This window comes from Chelonia mydas, chromosome 9 (assembly GCF_015237465.2).
Source record: "Chelonia mydas isolate rCheMyd1 chromosome 9, rCheMyd1.pri.v2, whole genome shotgun sequence".
In the NCBI taxonomy this organism is placed as follows: domain Eukaryota; kingdom Metazoa; phylum Chordata; order Testudines; family Cheloniidae; genus Chelonia; species Chelonia mydas.
In genome coordinates, this window is record NC_057855.1 from 21,812,228 (window position 1) to 21,834,800 (window position 22,573).

At 41.4% G+C, this 22,573-nt stretch overlaps 1 protein-coding gene across 9 annotated transcripts in view; it reads left to right on the plus strand.

The window, feature by feature from the left end:
- The window catches only part of IFT80 (intraflagellar transport 80), a 147,964-nt gene that overhangs the window by 44,500 nt on the left and 80,891 nt on the right, over window positions 1–22,573 (plus strand). For 8 of the 9 annotated variants that reach the window (XM_007063085.4, XM_037909456.2, XM_037909458.2 and 5 more), the window contains one exon: window positions 19,024–19,133. In XM_007063085.4, the coding sequence (XP_007063147.1) occupies window positions 19,024–19,133 (110 nt within the window). Of the gene's footprint in view, window positions 1–6,523; window positions 6,638–19,023; window positions 19,134–22,573 lie in introns of all 9 variants that reach the window. The other variant, XM_037909461.2, reaches the window with a different exon arrangement.

A 22,573-nucleotide genomic window follows, 5' to 3' on the forward strand; every position in this document is an offset into this window, starting at 1 on the left:
TAACATTCACAAGAAGAGTTAGTGAGTTGCAGGCCTTAATGGCACATCCTCTGTACACTCAGTTCTTCACGGACAAGATGGTTTAAGACCAGGCCCATTATTTTTGTCCAAAGTGGTATCTTGGTTCCACCTTTGTCAGGTTATTTACTTATCTATATTTTTCCCAAACCACATTCAAATGTGGAGGAACAGCATCTACATAACTTAGATGTCAGTTGATGCTTAACATTTTATTTAGAAAGGCCTAAGCCATTTCATTCATCACCTTGACTCTGTGTCCTACGCTGAGCAGATGAAGGGACAACCAGTCCCTGTTCAGACTATTCACAGGTGGACAGTTGCCTGCATTACCACTGCTAATGCAGGAGCCCATATGATGCCTCCACAGTGATTGCAGGCTCATTTCCGAGAGCTCAGGTGACATTGGATGCATTTCTTAAGGATGTCTCAGTTGTGGATATCTGCAAGGCTGTGATGTGGTCTTCTGTGCATACCTTTGCTAGACATTACACTGTCACCCCGGCATCAAGATAAGATACAAACTTGGGGAACGCAGTCCTGAAATCACTATTTAAATAGATTCTGAGCCCACTTCTTGCTGTAACTGTTTGTGAGTCACCTGAGTGGAATACTTGTCTGCAGTCGCTTGAAAAAGAAAAGACTGTTACTTACCTGCATCGTCACTTCTTGTTCTTTGAGATGTTGGTGCAGACATGTATGCCATGACACTCTGCATCAGAGTCTTCAGCCAGTGATTCTGGTGGGAAAGAACTGAAGGGGGACAGGGCAGTTCTGCCCTTGTGTAGCCATGGGAGGGGCTATGGGAGGGGAGTACGAGCACCACCTCCATGGGTACTACTAAGCAAAATTCTCTGACTTTGACACATTGGGCGCATGCACCCCTGAGTGGAATACATGTCTGCACCCACATCTCAAAGAACAAGAAGTGATGATGCAGGTAAGTAACCATCTTTTTCATGGTGACACTCTTGTTGTAACTGAAATGTTTGCTGTACTGTTCACCTGTCAATCCATCCTCATATATTGATTTTCCATGCAGGCTTTTTCTCTCTCCTGGTTTCCCAATGCATTGATACCTATAGTGATGCTCACATGTTGGAGTAAATTCACAGTTGGTGCAGGTGGGCACCATTCTGAATCTTGAAACTAAATTCACAGAAAATGTTGTTTCATACTTCCATAGAGTTTAAGGCCAGAAACCATGATTTGATCATCTAGTATGACCACCTGCATATCGCAGACCTTTAAATTTCTCCCAGTTACCCCTATATTGAGCTCAATAACTTGGGTTAGACTAAAGCATTTCAGTCTTTAGGACCTTTAAATTGTTTTGTACCACAGGCAGAAAACAGGTGACACGAGTGCCTGAGGCCCCTGCAATGGCAGAGAGCTGATTAGGTGTGAGAATGATTTGGGTGAGATGGTATCAGCAGGCAATCAGCGCCCCATGTTGAAAAGAAAAGTGAAAAATCCCCAGGGTCCCTGCTAGTCGCAATTCCAAATGGCTCTTGACATGTCCAATATGGTGTCCAGATCAATGGCCACTGCACTGACTATGCAGAGATTCTACTAATTCAGGCTTCAGGGATCACATGTGAGGCCAGGCCACTATAAAAGAACTGCCCTTTGAGGGTGAACTCTTTAACAGAAGCACCAACAATGTCTTGAGGGCTGCACTGAAATCTCTGGGCCTGTGTGTCCCGGCTCCCAAGAGGAAATTCCTGAGACAATAGTAACAACATTATAGGTGTAGGCACTAGACTCAACACTATGCACAGCAGCATGTCTTGAAGCCCCCAAGAAAGACACAGCATTTCCAATGCAGACAAGCCTCAGCTTTCTTCTTGACTGCCTCTCCATCCTGGACTCTGGGACAACACCAATTTTGAAACACAATTTGTGAGTCTTATAGAACCAACCTCTTCTTCCATTACTCTCTCCCTTTGGCAATCATCTCTCCCATTTCTGGGATGCCTGGTCGGAGTAACCTTGGACTGGTGGTCCTCAAGATCATTGTCATAAATATAAAGGGTAGGGTAAACACATTTAAAATCCCTCCTGGCCAGAGGAAAAACCCTTTCACCTGTAAAGGGTTAAGAAGCTAGGATAACCTCGCTGGTACTTGACCAAAATGACCAATGAGGAGACAAGATACTTTCAAAAACTGGAGGGGGGGAGAAACAAAGTCTCTCTCTGTCTGTGTGATGCTTTTGCCGGGAACCGAAAGGAACGGAGTCTTAGAACTTAGTAAGTAATCTAGCTAGATATGCGTTAGATTCTGTTTGTTTAAATGGCTGAGAAAATAAGCTGTGCTGAATGGAATGGATATTCCTGTTTACCTAGAGGGATTCTCTATGTTTTGAATCTAATTACCCTGTAAGGTATTTACCATCCTGATTTTACAGAGGTGATTCTTTTACTTCTATTAAAATTCTTCTTTTGAGAACCTGATTGCTTTTTCATTGTTCTTAAGATCCAAGGGTTTGGATCTGTGTTCATCTATGCAAATTGGTGAGGATTTTTATCCAGCCTTCCCCAGGAAAGGGGGTGTAGGGTTTGGGGAGGATTTTGGGGGGAAAGACATTTCCAAGTGGGCTCTTTCCTGGTTATATATCTGTTAGATGCTTGGTGGTGGCAGCAATAAGGTCCAAGGGAAAAAGGAAAATAGTTTGTACCTTGGGGAAGTTTTAACCGAAGCTGGTAAAAATAAGCTTAGGAGGTTTTCATGCAGGTCCCCACATCTGTACCCTAGAGTTCAGAGTGGGGAAGAAACCTTGACAATCATCAAGGGAGATTATTGTATACAGTTTGAGGCTGTTCCTATCCCTTTCCCTCCATCCATAACCCTCTTCAGGGACCCTTCCCGTGACAATCTAATAAAACAAGAAATAGACTCCCTAATACAACTGGAAGTGTTGGAGGAGGTACCTCAGAAGTTTAGAGGCAACCAATTCTTTCCCCATTTGTAACCATTTCTCAAGGTGCCCTGGACTGTGAGTCACTTTGTTACTCCCCTTCCTCCAGTGTGAGGAAATCTTTCTTGTGGTAGCTGGATGTCAGCTCCCCGACACGGTCAGCCCTTTAGCCATTCAAGCACTCTCCTCAGAAATTTGCGTGCCCCTACTTTCCCTTGCAGGTTAACAATAGGTGCACCCAGCTCCTGAGCCACTCTGAAAGTGCCCCCCCTTAAGTGTCCAGCCCCTATCACTGTATATAATATAACACAGCACTGTAATCTATTTGTAGTAAAAACAAATATAAGTTTATTAACAAAAATAAAGGTTTAAGAGATAGTGAGCTGAGGGTAATAAGAACAACAGGTCACAAATAAAACAAAAGTATAACATGCTTCTACTAGACTAACACTTAAGTTTAACAGGCTTACCTTGTCTAAAGCAATTTCTCACCTAAGCCCTTTCTTGCAGCATTTAAACTGCAATTGGTTGAGATCCTGTTTTCACTGCCTGATTGCCCCCTCAAGTACAGGATAAATGAGGGGTCTTTATGCCATCTTCTTATTCCCCAAAGTCTACTGGTTTTGTCCCCCAGACTCAGGATGACTCCCTGTGCTTTTCTTCCTGAAGTGTTGGAACCAAAGTGTCTCCCCATACTCCTGTTTGTTTCACATCCACCCTGTCCACCTGTTTCTCCTCTTAACTTTCACATGTAAATGGGGCCTACTTTGTGTTTGATTTACAATGCTTCATCTACATATGAATTGAGGCTGGTGATTCCATGTCCCTTTGGTAAAAGCAGCTTGCCAACCCTTCCTATTGACACAGTTTAAAACATTTTTGGAAAGTATATATAACTCCTTACACATTGACCTTACATACATCTTGCAATGCTTATGATGACCAATATGATATGAGCTGTCATTTGATACCTCAGACCTATTTTATAGGTAAATACTATGAAAGCCATGTGTTATGTGTAGTGAGTTTGTCAGGCCTGATAGGTGTTGCTGACACAGAATAGTGACCTCTTTGGCAGTTGGCACCAGTGGGCTTCTGTTTCACACCTGCCCCCTGATGTTGATACATGTGTTAGTTCAAAGTCCCTCTGAGTCCATTGGTACCTTCTTCATCCCAGAGAAGAAAAGGGGATAGATATCCCTCCTTGATCTTTTTAACCTCAATGCCTTTGTTTATCTCTTCAGATTCCACATGATCACCCTTGCCTCCATAATCCCTGCTCTTGACTCCATGGACAGGGTAGTGGCTCTTGACCTCTAAGATGCCTACTTCTGCATCTCCATATACCCAGTGCACAGGAAGTACTTACAATCCTTGGTAGAATCTCCCATTATCAATACAGGGTCTTATCTTTTGGCCACTCCATGGTGCTGTGAGTATACACCGAGGTCCTAGCTCTGGTAGCAGAACATCTTAGACAACAAGGGATCCAGGTATACCCTACCAATATGGCACGCTGGTGCTAGAGAAGTCTCATCAGCATGTGACAGATTCGCCGTAAAAGACAATGGAACTCTTCACCAACTTGGTCTTGTGAGTCAACCAGAAGAAGTTAACTCTGAGCCCAATCTAGAGAACAGAATTCATAGGGGCATTGTTCAGTTCAAAGTCAGCATGAGCATATCTCCATCAATAGGTTTCTTACTACAATAGAATTAATCAATCAATTATGGTCTCACCTCAGCACACAGATGAGGACTTGTCACATGACTTCACTTATGCCTTCTGCAAGGGTTGTTGAGATCTATATATCTGCCAAAAAGACACACCATGGACCACTGGTTACCGACCTCACAGAGTTCTCTCCTCCTTAAACTGATGGACTGATCCAACCCAAGTATACAAAGGAATGTCCTTCTCACTGGCACAGCCAACCAAGATACTGGCCATGGACTCTTCCATTCAAGGTTTGGGGGACTTGTGTGGCATGGCTGAAGATTCTGGGGAGATGGTTGTCTCAGGAGACCACCCTCCACATAAATGTCTTGGAACTCAAGGCTATCAGATTCTTATGCAAGGCCTTCCCACCCTACTCAAAGGCCTGATGATTCATGTCTTCATGGACAATACACTGTGGTGCACTCCATCAAGTGGCAAAAGTACTAGATCCTCCCCTCTGAAGATCTTTGGACTAGTACATTGAACATCACATTACATCAGTGGGTCTGCATCTCCGGAGCCTCTAGAACACACTGGCAGACTGTGTTAGTAGAGGCCTGGGAACCACAAGTGGTCCCTCGAGACCGGAAGACATCCAGAAGGACTTCGGAGATGGTGTTTTCCACAGGTGGACCTGTTTTCAAGGATTCTTACTGCCAAATGTATTGCTCCAAAGAAAGTGCAAGCTAAGGCTTCATATAAGATTATTTTCGGTTCCCACGGACCTCTAGCTTTTCCTTGCATCCCCAAAATACCCACAGCTCTGAGGAAACTAAGAGAAGATGCTAGATGAGTTATTGTGCTGCCACTAGTCAGGATGGGTTGATTTAAATAAAAAATTATATAATCACCAATTTTATTCATGATTTAAATCAGGAAGTATGAAACCTTTATTTAAATCATAGATTTTAATTACCTTTTTCATTTGTACTTTTTAGTTGTTTTCCTAAAGATAAGTTGGTGCTCATTGGGTCATAACTATTAAAATAGTTGTTTTGCAGCTAAATATAACCATTACACTAAATGTGGTCCTTTTTACTAACCAGGAGATCACTCTATATCCATATGCATTTATTTAGCAATTATGTAGCTTAACTTATTACTAGATGATGATTAAATTTTTGCTTGCAATTTGTGTCAAGCTGTATTTAGATGGAAATTCAAAGTCAATTAAAAATGTACAAAAACTTCATTGTATTATGTTTTTATTGAGTAAAGTTACCTTAAGTGTGCTGGATACATAAGAAAAACATTATCAAAATGTTTTGCTTTTAAAACTAAGGACGTATTATCTGTGGTTAGTGAATTTAACTGATATTTCTGGTTACCATATCCTTCAAGGTTTTATACATAGATGATTTGTGCCTCCCGATACTGCATGGGTCACAATCTGAAGGGGAGGACACATCTCAGCAGCTGCCTGAGATACATTAAGAGAGCCAGCAAGGCTCTCTCAATCTATGTCAGGCAACTGCTGTGCTGTACAGAGCAGTGACCCAGGGCGGCCGGCGTGAGAAGTGGCTGGTTCCGCTCCCCACCCAGGCCTGGCTGCAAGGAAGAGGGGCTGAGCATGCTGGGCCCCTGGTGAAGCAGGAGAAGGGAGCACCTCCCATCCCACCAGGCAGGCCAAGCAGAAATCTGGGGGGTGGACGCTTGACCCCGATATCTCCCTCCACCATGTGTCACCTATGGTTTTAGACTAGTAGATCTCATACTCTCGCACCTTGGTTTTACTCCTAGATTGGTCATGGAAAATAAGCTTTCCTGCTTTTTAGCACCAGATTGGTTTCTTAACTTTGATTGAACTAGTCAGTGAAATGATCTAGTTGAATAGACTGTAAAAAAAATAATTCTTTTTGCACCTACAGAAAGGCTACTGCTGTCAAAAGCTGTAGAAACTAGGTGTGCGGTTGAGATCTACTAGTCTAAAACCTTGCAGGACATGGTGACCAGCAACAACCAGTTCAATTCACTAATTCCAGGTAATACATCCTTAGTTTTAAAGTCAAAACATTTTGATAATGTTTAGCACTTCAACCAACTCTGATTCCAGGTCTTTAGCCAGTGACTTCCACCAGTTCAGGGGGTTGACTTTCTGGAAAATTTGGCAGGAAACGTACTGCTATGTATTATTTTGTGTATTTAATTTAGATTATTTTAATAGATTATAATAAATTTAGGCCTCAACATAGATTTTCAATTTCAAATAGGTTTATTTGTAAAACAAACAAACAAACAAACAAAAAAATCTGTACTTAATTTACATTGTAAAAATTCTTTTTTTAAAATCAGTGATTTTTTTTATCCACCCTGCCTTCAGCATAGGCCAAGCAGTTTTGGTTCTCTGAGCTAATGAACCTTTTGAATGGTCTGTCACCTAACTAGTCTTATCAGACTTGATCTCACAAAACAGTGGGCACATCCTTTCTCTGGATATGATGTCCCTGCACCTGACCACCTGGGATGTTGGGAGGATGACTCCTAGAGAGGGAAGCTGCTCTCCTGCAAGCAGGACGTTCTCATTCACAGCAGGAAATCCTGAACCAGGTTAACATATAGATCAAATTGAAGAGATTCTCTTCTGGGCAATGTAACATCAACTTTCACCAGTAACATGCTATGTTAGAATATTTACTCCCTTTAAACAAACTGGATTCTTATTTTGATTTGGATGCATCTAGCAACAGTATCTACTGGTTACCCCCTGTTAGGGATACATTGTTTCCTTGCACCCAATGGTGGTGTGATTTCTCAAAGGGGTCATTAATATGTTTCCATCCATTCCAGAGATTTATCCATCATGGGACCACACCTTGATGCTGACAGGACTGATGGGTTCCCATTTGAGCCTCTGGCTACGTGCTGTTTCTACCACCTTCCAGTGAAAACTGCCTTCCTGGTGATTATCATGTCTGCTAGATGGATAGGGGAGATTCAGACTTTCAGGGCAGACCCACCATATACACTCTTCCACAAAGACAGAATCCAGGCCGCACCTGAAGGTTCTCAGGTGGTCTCGGATTTCACATCAACCAATCTATTCACCTCCCAGTTTTCTTCCTGAAACCACATCCCTCTCTGAGTGAAAAACACCACATGTTGAATGTTGTGAGAACACTATCTTTTTATTTTGACAGAACCAAACCATTCAGATACAAACGTAGATGGTTTGTGGCATTTGCTGAAAGGGTTACGGTTAACCAATATCTTCCTAGAGTAGGGATTCTCAAACGGTGGGTTGCAAGATGGTTACATGGGGGTCAGGAGCTATCAGCTCTGTGTGGCTGGCAGCCCCAAGCTCCCATTAAATTAAATTACCCCCCTCCCCCAGTTTAAATTTGTAAAAGGGGGTCACACTCTGAGGCTTCCTGTGTGAATGGGGTCACCAATACAAAGTTTGAAAACCACTGTCTGAGAGAATATCTAAATGGGCCTTTTGCTGTATTAAGGCTTTTATTATACCCCAGGAAAGACCCCCCCCCCCCCCCCCCCGGGCAAGTTAGGACTCACTCCACCTCTACCCTGGCAGTCTCCGTGTCCTGTCTGGTGAATGTCCCCATACCAGAAATATACAGAGCAGCAATGTGGAGTTTGGTTCACAGATTCCATTATTTCCTGATGCAGGCTTTCAGATTGGATGTGAACTTTGGTAGGGCAGTCCTGGATTCACTCCTCAAGTAGGCCTCCACATATTCAACTTCTGACACTGGGATAACTGTTTGTCAGTCACCATCAGTAGAATCTCTGTGGACATTCACTTGAAGAAGAAAGAAGAAAGAAAGAAGTACTTGCTTACCCTAGTAACTGTAGCTCTTTGAGAATGTGTATTGACAACACGACTCAGTCCCACCCTCTGTCCATGGCGTTTGGATTCCTGCTCCTGGGATTCTTACTAGTGAAGGAAGTGAGTGTGGTTTGGTGCTACCTTGCCCATTATACTTCCTGCTATGGGAAGTGAGAGGGTGTACAGAGTGTAGGCATGACCACAGCAGACACTGCTATTAAAAAAAAATCCAATCTAATCTATGTACGTGGAGTGCATCTGCACTGAGAGTGGAATCTTTAGGCAACATATGTTAAAGAACCTCTGTTACTATAGGATAAGTAACTGTTCTTTTTTGAACGCTGATCTCTGTGTGTATTCCTCTGTAAGTACACAAGTGTTCCATGTGCCTGAGATCAGAGAATTCTAGCAAGTAGCATCTGTTGGTCCACGCATGTGCTCTTGCTCTCCTTGTGTTTTATGCCAAGGGCAAAAGGGGCAGTGTGGACTGATGCCTCTCCAGTTCTTTCATACAGTTGCCTGTCGTGAGTCAGACTCCAGTGTCCAGAACTGACCCTCTTTTTGACTTTTTTCCTATTGATATTTCCCAAGTTTTCATATAATTAGTTGATATTGTTAGTAGTATAATAAGTTTAGATAGTGGTTAGTTATAATTCCCACCCTGGTGAATCCTCCAATTCCCCTGGCCTGGGACTTAGAGCCAAAGGGTTAGCTCTTATGAGAAGAAAGGTGTTTAGTTCTACCAGCCTTTATTTTAGAATTTCCAACTATCAAGCCGAGCTGGCAAAATGTGAGTTTTTATTATTCTAAGTTCCTGGACTATGAAGGCAAGTTTCCTAGGAGGATAGGGTTCAATTTCAAGCCCTTATTGACAAGGACAGATTCGTGGCAAGAACTTGTTACAAGCAGCAGTTGACACTGCCAATACTGCATCAAGATCCATGACAACTGCTATAGTGATGCACTGGGAAACTTGGGTATGCTCTTTGAGGTTCTCCAAGGAAGTACAGAATACCATGCAGGACTTGCCCTCTGATAAAATTAATCTTTTCAACCAGAAGACAAAGGAGTCTTTGCATTCAGTAAAACACTCCAGGGCAACCCTCCACTCCTAACCCTGAAGAGGAAAAATCATGAGCAATCTTACAAGATGAGGTCTTTACCACAGTTCTTCTACCACCAGCAGTCTTACAAGCCACCTCACAAATGGCAGAAGGTGCAAAAACTGAGATGGATTGCTCCAACCATCTGTACTGCAGCTACCCAGCTTCCCATCCCCACTCACTGGATGCTTGTAAGTTGTGAACCAGTGTTGATGCTGTCTCCACCTGGTTCCAAGGTCTGCTTTGGAGAACATCGAGCACAAATGTCCCACAACTGGAGAGCAAAAACAGACATATGGGTGCTGAATATAATCCATTCCAGCTATGCCTTAGAGTTTCTCTCCCCATCTCCTACAAAACCTCTTTCCCCATGTCTCTTTAGGGACTAGTCTCACAAGGAGATCCTCCTTCAGGAGGTAGAATCCCTCCTCCAATGGGGAGCAATAGAGTGGGTACTGCTTCAGCCTTAAGTAAAAGGATTTATTCCAAATATTTTCTAGTCCCCAAAACAACAGGACAATGGAGACCCATTCTTGGCCTGTGGTAACTCAGTGTCTTTAATTGCAAGTTAAAATTCCACATGGTTATGTTGTCATCGATAATACCATTCCTAGAAAAAGACATATAGTTCACAGTTCTCAATATGAAAGACTCAGACTTTGACATCAATATTCAAATATCTAGATGACTGGCTTCTCACAGGCAAGATATGTCCAGAAGTCATAACAAGTATTCCATTGCTACTCCATCTACAGGCATCCCTGGGAATCTCTGTGAACATGGAAAAGTCTTCTCTGGCTCCAACGGAGACTATAGATCTAATAAAAGTGACTTTAGACTCAATCAGAGCAAGGGCATATCTCACTGTGGACAGATTCCAGCCATGGGCATCCTGATATATCAGGTTATGCACAACTGTCAGGCGTTGGTCCAGATTTGCCTTACTCTCATGGGTCACATGGCATCATGTATTTATGTAACATTGTTCACCAGACTCCACTTCTGATGTCTGCATGCTTGGCTTTGAACAGAATATACATTGAGCAAACACAGCATGAATACTGTATTGATAATACGCACCAAGACAAGAGTCTCTCTGACTTGGTGGAAAGATCTTGCACAAGCGTGGTTGCATGCTCCTTTCCTATGCCCCACACCCAACAGAATAATAATTGCAGATGCCTCTTTGGTAGGTTGGGGGGCTTATGTGGATGGTCAAACTGCACTGGACACTTGCACACCCTGAGAAATCCGGATGCAATAAACCTCTAGACCTCTGAACAGTCCAAGAATCATGCAGGGCATTCTTACTATTAATCCAGTCTCACCACGTTCTCATAATGTCAGACAATATGACAAGCATATTCTACGTGAACAAACAGGTAGGAGGAAGATCCATTCCCCCATTTATGCAACTGGTATATCAAGCACCACATTACCCTATTGGCAATATACCTCCCAGGAACCCAGAATTCACTGGCAGCCAATCTCAGCAGGCACTTTGCCACCGATCATTAGTGGGATTTCCACAGCTCAGTGGTGAACAGCATCTCAGTGGGGACCCCCTACCTGTGACCTGTCTGCCTCCCAGACAAACAGGAAGTGCAGCACATACTATTCCAGGGAACTCAGGCCCAGTTCTCCAGAGGCAATGCTCTCTTTCTCCCTGTCAGAGTTGCTGTCTGGTCGGCTGAGGCAGGAGCAGGTGCAGGTTGGAGTAGGGGCTGGATAGCGTGAAAACAGGCAAAGACTAGAGCAGAAGCTGAAGCAAGCGCTGGCAGGAGTAGGAGCAAGGGCAGTCTGTTGAAATTACTGGCAGTGGGAGTGTTCTTGACTAGGGAGTGATGCTGAGCAGACAGGAGAGAGTGCTTCCTTTAGGAGCCTATGTCCCTACCTTGGGATCACCTTGATGGGTCATCACCTGTGGATTGGCTGAACCTTGGTGAAATGACCTAGGGCATATCACAAGACCTGCAGGTAATAGTCTCTGATGATCCATCACACTCTCTGGCTCAGGGATGACCTATTGGGTTTAAGCAGGCTTGGGTTCAGAGGCTTTGGCCGGCTCAGACTCAGAAGTGTCACATTTCCTTGGACAGACTATTTCACTTCTATCCCACTGCTTCCTCGAATACTGCAGAAGATTAGTCAGAACAGAGCTCATCATGCCCAAATGGCCCAGGCATTTCTCGTTCTTGGGTCACCTACATCTGTCAACCCAGTTGCTCATCAGCATTCATCCCTTCCTGGACCTATGACTCAAGAGAACCTCAGGGTCAGACATCCCAGTCTTGAAGTTCTTCACCTCACAGGTTGGTATTTGGATGGGCACCGGACCTAGAATGTTCCCATTCTGAAAGCATATCCCATTCTCACTAACAGCAGAAAGGACTTAACATTTTCTGGTAACTTTGGCAAGTGGAAGTGTTTCTCTGTCTGGGACCAGCAGCACCATATGTCTCCTGAGACAAGGGGTATTCCTGATATTTTGGATTACCCCCTTACCCTCAAGATGACAGGATCTTTCCCTTAGCTCAATATAGATTCACCTCTTGGCAGTCAGCACGTGACACCCTCCAGCGGATGGCTACTCTCTTTACTCACTGTCACATTCCGGGGTGCAGTCCAGACCAGTGAGAGGTTGTGTCACCACCTGCCCCATAACCCTGGATGCCTCACAATGTTTTGCTGTTGCAGCTCCCAACCTGGCCTGCTCACCAACAGCCTACTAGCATGGGGGGTACACCCTGAGTGTCTATGTATACCTGCAGTTCTGGTCCAGCAACTCTGACCCCAGCAGCCAGTGAGCAACTCACCAGTCACACTCCGACTTCCAGAACCCTTGGTTACTACTTGCAGGGAGATTCCAACACACTCCCAGTCCCGAATTTTCCTTAAAAAGTATGTTCTGCACTGTTCAACCCTCTCCTGGACACTTCAGGTATTATAGGTCTGTTGCCCCTATAAGGGGCAAATATAGAACAGTTTGCTGCTTTAATTGGAGTTACCAAACACCATTCAGTTTAAACACAACACCGGATTAGTTTTTATTAAAAAATAAAACAAGGGTATTTAACTACAAAGAGAGAGATTTTAAGTGAGTACAAGTACAAGGTATTAAAGTCAGAAATGGTTACAAGAGAAATAAAGATTAAATGCTTTCTTTTAGCTAAAAGTTAACAAACTAGACTTGGTTGAAGGTAAAATCCTTACCACAGGTTCCCAGCAACCAAATTTTTATGCCAGGATCCCTCTCAAAAGGCTGCTTCCTTTGTCTTCTTAGGTGAAAGAGAGATAGGGAGAGAGAGAACTTGGGGTATTTTGCCCCTCACTTTCATAGGCCACTCACCCTTTGAAATGGGTTTTTTTTTTTATGATGACTCCTCAAAGCAAAGTTTATTCAAACCGTAAGGAAGGTGACATGGAGTCTGGAAGTGAAAGTGGTCCCGTGCGCTTTCTTTTCCCCTGTGTATGCTGAAATGCAGATTTGCCTTGTCTCCTTGCTGTCTCATGGAACCTGTTTACTTTTTATACGTAAATTGAAGTTTCCTTTGTTTAGGAAAGACCTGTTTAACCACTCCTCAAGGAAATACCAAAATTATTATATTACTGCCTAGGAGTTTCAGACATTTTTAAAGTGTAGTTGGAGAGCAGAACCCCATAAGGGCTGATTACAGATAGCTTTGCGTTATACGTCAGTTTCTTTCTGTGTTTCAGAGAAGAGAATGCAGATAACCAACTCTTCTTACCTAGATCCCTTTTCACTTTTGAATGTTCTTCATCCCTGTTCTAACATAGGCGTTTCTCCCACCCCTCCTGAAATTGGGATGTTTCTACAGATTAACCACACTCTAGAAAGGAGACGTATACAAACATGGTATAACTTAATGACAGAGCCATGTTTTGCCTTTATTTTCATGCAAGTTATCACACATAAAAAGAAGACAAAAGTTTAATACGTAACAACGGTAATAAAATGTTTTAACATATGTTCTAGTGTACTCTTTTACAGGTTGGCTGATTTGCACTGTTAAACTCTTAAAGGCCCTGGTTCAGCAAAGTACTTAACCACATGCCTAGGTTAATCCAAGGAGGCAGGCCTAGTGAAGTCAGGCTACTCACATGCTGAAGTACTTTGCTGAATTGGGGCCATACAGACAGACCTACTTTTGAGTTTGGCTTTGTAAACTAAGCTTTGAACTCTGATACAGCCTTCCAGATATTTTTAAACTTACTTTAAAGCAATATAGTTTAGAAGTGCTAGTGTGACAAGCTGTAGAATATTTATTTTTATATCTATTTCTTAAAATATTTCCCTCTCTAATGACTATAAAATGTTGATGATTTTGTATTTGAAATTTCTTGCATTTGTAGTCTATTTCAGTTAAGACACACAACTAAGTTTTGTTTTTCAGACTTTGTACATTGAGATCATGTGACCTTTTGACATTTTTTAAGAAACCACATGCACCTGGGTTTGGGTTAAATGTCAGACCCTTATCTCTCTCTAAAACAAATTATCTAAATCCTTTCAACCTGTTGAAGGCATTTTTAACCACAGGAGTGGAGGCAAAAAAATGTATTTCTGTTGTTTTAAGGAAGTTCATAGCTCAAATATGATGTGTTTTTCACATTTACAGTGTAAAAAGTAAGATAAGCCAACAATCCTTTTGACATCTATTTTTATAAATTGTTTTGCAATATATGCTATTCCCTGTTTCTCAATTGATAACATGCAAAAATGCCAGATAACACTTTTTCATGGTTGTACGTTTTCAAGTCAAATAACTTTCAGTGTTGTAAAGCTTGCAAAGCAAGAGCCAAATTCTGCTCCGAGATATGCATGTTGAACTTCCATTGACTTTGCTGAGAGTTGCATATATGTCTGAGGGTAGAATTGGGCACCAGTGAATGACGATCTTACCTTTCTTTTACTTCTGCTTTCAGTTTGTGTTTGATCTAGGGCTAGATCCTGCAAGGCATGGCATCCCCTTCAGCGTCCACTTTACAGGATCAGGCTCTGATAGAATATTCTAAATTGACGGAAAGTTGACTCTGTTCCCACAGACTTGATTGGGAATTTCTTAGGATCTTATGCCAATTAAAACGTTAAGTAATTATATTATGGTCATTGTGTTAAACTTTATCTTTTAGTTTATCATAACAACTGCAATAATGGTTTGGACCAGCGGTCCACCTAGTCCAGTTTCCTGACTCCAAAAATGGCCAGTACTAGAGCTTAAGGGAAAGTGTACACAACAGGGCATTTGGAGTGATCCCATCCCTGTCTTCCCCTCCTGGCTTCTGGGCAGTCAGAGGTTTAGGGTTGCACTGAGTATGGGATTACATTCCTGACCATCTTGGCTAATAGCCATTGATGGCCCTATTTTCCATAAGCTTATCTAGTTCTTTTTTGAGCCCAGTTATACATTTATCCATCACAACATCCCATGGCAGTGAGTTCCATAGGTTAATTGTATGTTGTGTGGAAAATGTACTTATTGTTTGTTTTAACCCTACTGCCTATTCATTTCATCTGGTGACCCCTGGTTTTTGTATTGTGGGAAAGGATAAATAGCACTTTCTCCCACAATATTCATGATTTTATAAACCTCTCATCATATCTCCTGCGCTCCACCCCATAGTTGTCTCTTTTCTAAGCTGACAGTCATAATCTTTTTAGTCTCTCCTTGTATGGAAGCTGTTCGATTCCCTTGATCATCTTTGTTGCCATTCTCTGAACCTTTGGCAGTTTCACTATATACTTTTTGAGATGGGGCAACCAGAACTGGACACAGTATTGAAAATGTGGGTGCACCATGGTTTTATATAGTGGCACTATGGTATTTTCTGTCTTATTTTCTGTCCCTTTCCTAATAGTTCCTAATATTCCATTAGCCTTTATGATTGCTGCTGCGCACTAGTTTTCAGAGACGCCATGGTGATGCCAATATCTTTTTCTTTTTCTTTTCTTTTTTTTAGTAGAAACCCATTATATATGTGTAGTTGGGATTATATTTTCCAATGTGCACTTATCAATGTTGAATTTCATTTGGCAATTTCATCTGCCCAGTAACCTAGTTTTGTGAGATCCCCCGATAACTCTGTACTCAGCTTTGGACTTAACTATCTTGAATAATTTTGTATCATCTGCTGTCATCTTTGTGTCATGTTATTAGAAGATGGTAGAATTATCATTGCTTAAATGTTTTACCCATTTCATTCACTTGTTATTGCCCTTGATCACTGTACTCCCCTCAACCCCCCGAAACAAAACAGAAGAAAAAAAAACCCTTATGAAGGAAGTTCCATTATTTCACTTCATGTTTCTGATCCAGAATCTGAGAGATTCACTTTTCCCTCAGGATTGTACCTAAATTTCAATTTACAGCTAAGTATCAAACAGATAATATGAGGTAAAATGTGAGCAGATTGAGACATGATGGTTAAAATGTGAGTCAACCCTTATGGTGGAAAGATAGAACATTCTTGTTATTTTAGGCAGAGTTAGTAGTGATACCTGTAGTTAAGGCTGCTCGACTCTTACCATTGCTCATGATTTTTAGCCATTTTCTTGCATGTCATCTGTTCTAGCATCTGTGCTCCTACAGTGTTCCATTCACATTCTTGCATTCCGCGGAAATCACAGAGCAACAGACTGACGTACCTGGTATTTCAAGCAGTACTAGCATATATTTTGCCTGACATTTCTTGTACTCTGGGATAAATCTTCACTGCAGTTAGCCTAGGCTAGCCTAGCATGGATTGAGCATCCCAACTGCAAAGCCTACCCCTCCAGACCCATGTTACTTCATCTACAGTGGTAGTGTAATAGCCCATGTGCTGTGTTGGATTATTCGTGGGTTATCCTATGATTCTTAGCAATGCATTAAATGGGGCTGCTCTATTGTTTTTGTGGCGAGCTGCACTTGCTCTCTCGCTCTCTCTCTCTCGCCTAGCATGGAACCACTGTATGTGGCAGTGACATGAGAACAATATTTCATGTGAATAACTTGCAAGTGGAGTCACTCGTTATTAATGCAGACAGTTCTGAAGGCAGAACAGCATTTAGGAGCAAGAACTTTTAATGAGAATGTCATTAAGGAATTCAGTCTGCAAACCACAAAGTGATTTGTAGCACACTTGACTAACTTCTTTGCCTCTTCATTTCTTTCCTGTTCACTAAACATAAAAATGTCATTTTAGGTACGTTTATCCAATTTATGCGTCTTTCTGATACCACTCCACAGCTTTACTAGAAGACTGGTGTCAGTTCTGACCAACTGGCAGCACAGGAGAGGGATTTCTTGGACAGCATCTTTGTTCAAACACTGAGGAAGAACAGCAGAAATGGAGCAGGCAAATGCAGGGGTAAAAGCATTTTCTTGTAGAGAAGAAAAAATCTGAAGGCTGCTTGATGCTAAGATATGAAAGAAGACCTCAGATATTATGGGTAAAATTTTCAAAAGCAACTTAAGACTCTAACTCATTCAGTGCCTAAGTCATTTTTGAAAATGGGACTTTGGGTCTTAAGTCACTTAAGTGCTTTTGACAATTTTACCTTATAAGTATGCTAACATCTTTCTTCACTTTCACAGTTTTGCACTATCACCCATGTAGAAATGTTGGGAGTGGTAGTATGAACAGGTAACTTACATTTTAACAATCATGTTGTCTTGATCTGCTCACATTTTACCTCATTTTTTCTGATTATTTGATACTTTCCTGTAAATTGAAATTCAGTTACAATCCTGAGGTAAACGTGAATCTCTCAGATTCTGGGTCAGAAACATGAAGAAGTAGAATAATGGAACTTCCTTCAATTTTAGGGGGCAAAATCAATAGTGAAATAATGAGTCCGTCAGAAATGGTCTTTTTTGGGTTTCCTCACTCTCTGTTTACTAATGCAGCTTTCAAAGGCAAGTACACTGTTCTTTTTTTTTCCCAGTTGGTAAGTCTGATCAGAACAAAGTTGTAGTTCAATGCATTATAGCTGACTGCAGCTTCAATGTATGTTTAAACACTTGATAAAGAATAATGCAGGTGCACCAGGATATTAGTAATAATAGAATACAAAGCTTTTCATGACTAGGTCTGTGGTTCAACTCCAGATGGAACTCAATGTCAAGATGTCCATTGAAGTCAATGGGACCGGGATTTCACTTTAAATGAATTATGTTAATCATTGACCTTGCAAGGACGTAAGTCTTTATTTTATAACATTTAACAACCTATATGGTGCTGCATCAGGGTTATTTTTTAAAAATTAAATGAATTCACCACTGGTGAAAGACACCGACTCATAAACCTGAAGATTGAAACTTCCACATATTTCCACAGAATATACAGTGTATATAGCCTGGACAGTGGCTAGTCAATAAATAAGCCAACAAAAACATTTTATAAAACACAGAGCCATCAAGATGAGCACATGGATAACCAAAGCAACAACCTAATCTTATTATTGTATCCTGAACCCTCCCTTCTGAAGCCTCATTATTTGTCAGTAGATGTCAAGTCATGTTTAAATTCAGACTGTAAACCATAAGGGGCAGGGACTGCATTTGTCCATAAAGCAGTATGTATACAAATGTGATTTAAAATAATAACAGTTCAGTTTTCATACCCATTTAATCTTTGACAAGGCTGCCTTCAAGGATGCCATTTAGAGCTCAAAGTGACATGGGCACCTATATACTTGAAATTAAAATGAGACCAATAATTCGTTCCACATAAGCCAATGAACAACCATCAGATGACAATCTTGCCAAAATTTCACCATCCATGTTTTTATTTCTATATACAGTGGGACTTGTCACTTCCTCAGGGGCCAGACGATTTCTTTAGATGTTGGTGGCATAACTGTTTCTGTGGCGGTATGCACTATCTTGGAAGCCACTAAACATGGCCAGAGCTGCAGTTAAGTTAGTGTGAGGGACAGAGGGTGGTCTCCTCCCACTCCTCTTAGCTGGGGGACAGTTTTCTTTCTCCCACACCAACCAGATAGCAGTCATCTATAACCTCTTCCCATGGCAGCAATTAGCCCAGTTGATGGGAGCACAGGGATGATAATTCTCTGAAGAGCTGCTGGCTGGAAAGAAAAAGTGGAGAGGTGTCATTCTTTTGTAAGGTCCCTGCTGGCATCTTTTAAAGACTTTTAAGAGTTAGCCTACTGGATTCATCTTCACTCCTGTAGCCACCCAGTAGAATCACCAATAGGAGCAGGTAGATTTGCCTTGTTAAATTGTGCTGTTTAGCACCACAGTTGTTCTTAAATATCAATAAGGTATTTAGTAAATATATTGAAATTATTTCTGCTATCAGTATTAAAACAGCTCTGCTTTGTCTCTCCAAATATATACAAATTCCAAATGTTTCAGCAACATTATGTTTTATTAATCATTTTAAGTGCCTTTAATAAATTCTGCATGTGTTTTTCAAATCATCTTTATAAGATACAATTTCTTCTGTCTTTCTACAGGAACACCAGTTTACTCAGTAGCGTGGGGCCCCGATTCAGAAAAAGTTCTCTATACATCAGGGAAGCAGCTGATTATTAAACCTCTTCAACCAAATGCTAAAGTTTTACAGGTATCATTAATATAAATTTACATATCAGGCTTCAGTGATATTTTACTAGTAAAATAAAGTTTCATATAAGTGATACAACTAAATCACAACACAATTTGGTATGGGCAGCATTTTTAAACTAGAATTAAATAAAAACTAGAAAGAATAAAGACTAGGGCTCCGATCCTGCAAGGAAGTCGGTGGGATTACTCACAGTTCCTAAAGTAAAGCTTGCATATAAATGTGCAGGATCGAGGCCTGGAATTATAGATGTGCTGCAGACCAAGACTGAAATGGGCTGGTGAAGATGTATTGTGAAGCTTTCATAGCAAGCCATACCTTGCTTGCGCCATTTATATATGTCCTTTATTTAGTCAAAATTCAAAATGTATTTTAAATGTAGTAATATACATGGTAGTACTGCCTGTTATTAAGATTGCTTGCCACTTTCCAATATAAAATGGTTTTGAGTCGTTTATATATTTGCCAAACTTTAACCATTTGGGCTGGAAAATTTCACCACCAAAACTGTTTAGCCATTTCCTGCTAGGGAAAATATGTTGTTTTGCCCATATTAAAAAATTTGGTAACCTTTTCTTTGAGTTGTTTCAGTGCCCACTTGTTTTGGAAAGGGGAATTGAAATTTGGAAGGCAGTAGCCTTTGTCAGGTTTCAGACTAGCAGCTGTGTTAGTCTGTATATGCAAAAAGAAAAGGAGTACTTGTGGCACCTTAGAAACTAACAAATTTATTTGAGCATAAGCTTTCATGCATCCGATGAAGTGAGCTGTAGCTCACGAAAGCTTATGCTCAAATAAATTTGTTAGTCTCTAAGGTGCCACAAGTTCTCCTTTTTTAGTAGCCTTTGTGTCAGATATATGCCTTTTACTGTCCTTGTGAAGATCCATCCAAATATGGCTGAGTTATAAGCATCTGAAAAATAGCACTTTGCACGTATTCACTCAAGACCTGCTCGAGCTTTATAGGTAAATTCCCTAAAGATTCTGTCTATGCTGAGCATACCCAGCCTGGGACTGATCAGGACACTCCCTGTGATTGTGCACAGAGCCAGGGAGGGGAATTTATTGTCCCCCTTCTCGGCCCAGGCAGCGCAGAGGAGGAAACTGCTTGATTTAAATGCAGAAGAGATAAAATACAGTCTTGTGGTGGAGCTAATGTATAGGTAGAGCCCTGCACAGATACAGATTTATGTCCACGGATATAAATCGGTATCCGCAGAACCGCAGGGCTCTCCCGGGAACTGCAGAGGTGAAAGGAGCAGAATGTGAGGCTGCTGCTCCCAGGAGCCAGCGCCCCACATGTACTGCCCCAGCCCTGCCATGCAGCTGTCTGCGTCTCCTGTCTGGGAGCATGCATGCCGCTCGAACACAAGAGTGTGACCAGGGACAGCTGCTGGTGACCCTGGTGCCCGCCCCATTGGGCAGGGCTGGGGGCAGTACAGCCTCACTGGAGGAGCTGTCGGCGTGGGGCGCTGATTCCTAGGAGCGGCGGCCCCAGGTTCTGCTCCTTTCACTGCTGCGGTTCCTGGGAGAGCCCTGTGGTTCCTCCAGAGCCTGGAATGGAACCCAATCTTCCAGAGTCTCATCATTCCTCTGCTGTCATCAAATATCTGAAACCACGGGAAGAATGTATGTCATCCTCCTCTAGTGCTGGTCGCATAGAGGATAACAACGTATGATTACTGTAAGTTACTCAGCTCAAGTGATAGAGGTTTCTGCAGTTGAACTAAAGGTTCCAAATCTGCTGATAACCCTTGTGGGTGTCTTTATGATGCCACATGATTAAATGTCTGGTTCTTTAGTTTACTTTTGTAAAAACTCAGAAAATCTCCTTCTTTCATTCAGTCACACACACCAGCTATATTAAAAAAACATTACTAAGATTGCAAAGTCAAGAACTCAAAAGTGTGAAGGTTAAGGTTACCTGTGCAACCTTAATTTGTCCCTTTTGTGCATATGCATTATGATACAGTCGTCAATTACATGATCCCATACTATATTTTCCATGGGATCTGGGTTTCATTCAGTGCACAGGATGGACCTGCTCTGGGGATGAATCAGGGTTGTATAGTTTTCTATAAGACCCCTGCTTCATTTGTTGCAAAAGTTGGAAGGTGTATAATGAATGAGCCAGAGGACTGCACAAAGAGAAGGGATGGTCTTGTGGTTACAGCTATTGAATGCTGCCCAAGACAACTGGAATCTATCCTTGCCTCTGCCACAGAGTTCTTCTGTGATGCTTGGCAAGTCACTTAAACCAAAAGTTTCACAGGTGGTCACTAATTGTGTGTTTGTTTGTCTGACCTGAGACCTAGAGGTCTGATTTGCAGAAGTACTGAGCATTCACAGCTACAATTGAATTAAATATGCTTTGAACATATTAAGTGCTATATAATACTCAATACTCTGAAAAATCAGGTTCTAGGTGTCTCAAATTTGGCAGCCAAATTTAGTGGACCTTTTGACCTGAATCTGTGGCTCAGTTCCTTATCAGTAAAATGGGGATTATGATACTTCCTTCTCTCACTGGAGTATTGTGAAAATAAATCAATTTATGTTTGTGAAACACTTAAATACTATAGTGATGTTTGTGGTAGAAAATCCCATTAGTAAATTTTTAATTTTGTCTTTAGTACAGGATCTGAAATTGAATAGCATTTAGTAAACAAGACCTTGTCTACACATGGAGATTCCGAAATAGATATTCCGGAACAGCTATTCAGGAATAACTCCATGTGCAGACATGTTTATTTTGGAATAAGAGTGCCTTTTTCTAATTTAGTTTAATCCACTTTGAAAGTGGATTAAAATAAACCAGAAAAATTTAAAATGGAAATTTTGACCATTTATACTAGCATCTATCAGAGATAGAAATGGGAGCTTTATGCTGTTGGAAGAGATTTCCACACAGCACTTGTCACTATTTCTTGGAACTTCAGAAATATCAGACTTGATTTTTTTTATGTACAGAATCTCTTTTTGTAATTTTTTGAAATCTTAAATGTGTTACATTTCCCCCCACTACTAATGTCTTATACCTGAACTTGTAGTAAGGAAATCCGACTTTACAAGTGGAGTGGTTAAAAAAAAAATTGAAATTATTTTTGTAAAACATCCTGAAATATTTCTAAAATAGCTTTTCTATATATAATGTAGCATATGCAGAATACATGCTGGTGTGATATTGTGTTAACATTTTAGTGACACTTGTTTTGGGTGATCTGCATAGATTATTCCCTCATGAGTAATTCTTTAATCCCAAACTCCTGCTGATTAAATATTGAAAGCACTCCACATCTTTAGGTGTTTTCTTTGTTTAAAATACATAATGTTCATATTTTGGGAGAAGGAAGAAGAAACTTCTTGTGTGGTTAGCTTAAAAAAAGGAGCCGATATGAAGATGTTCAAAGGTTGTGTGTATGTTATGGTTGCCGCAACCCTCC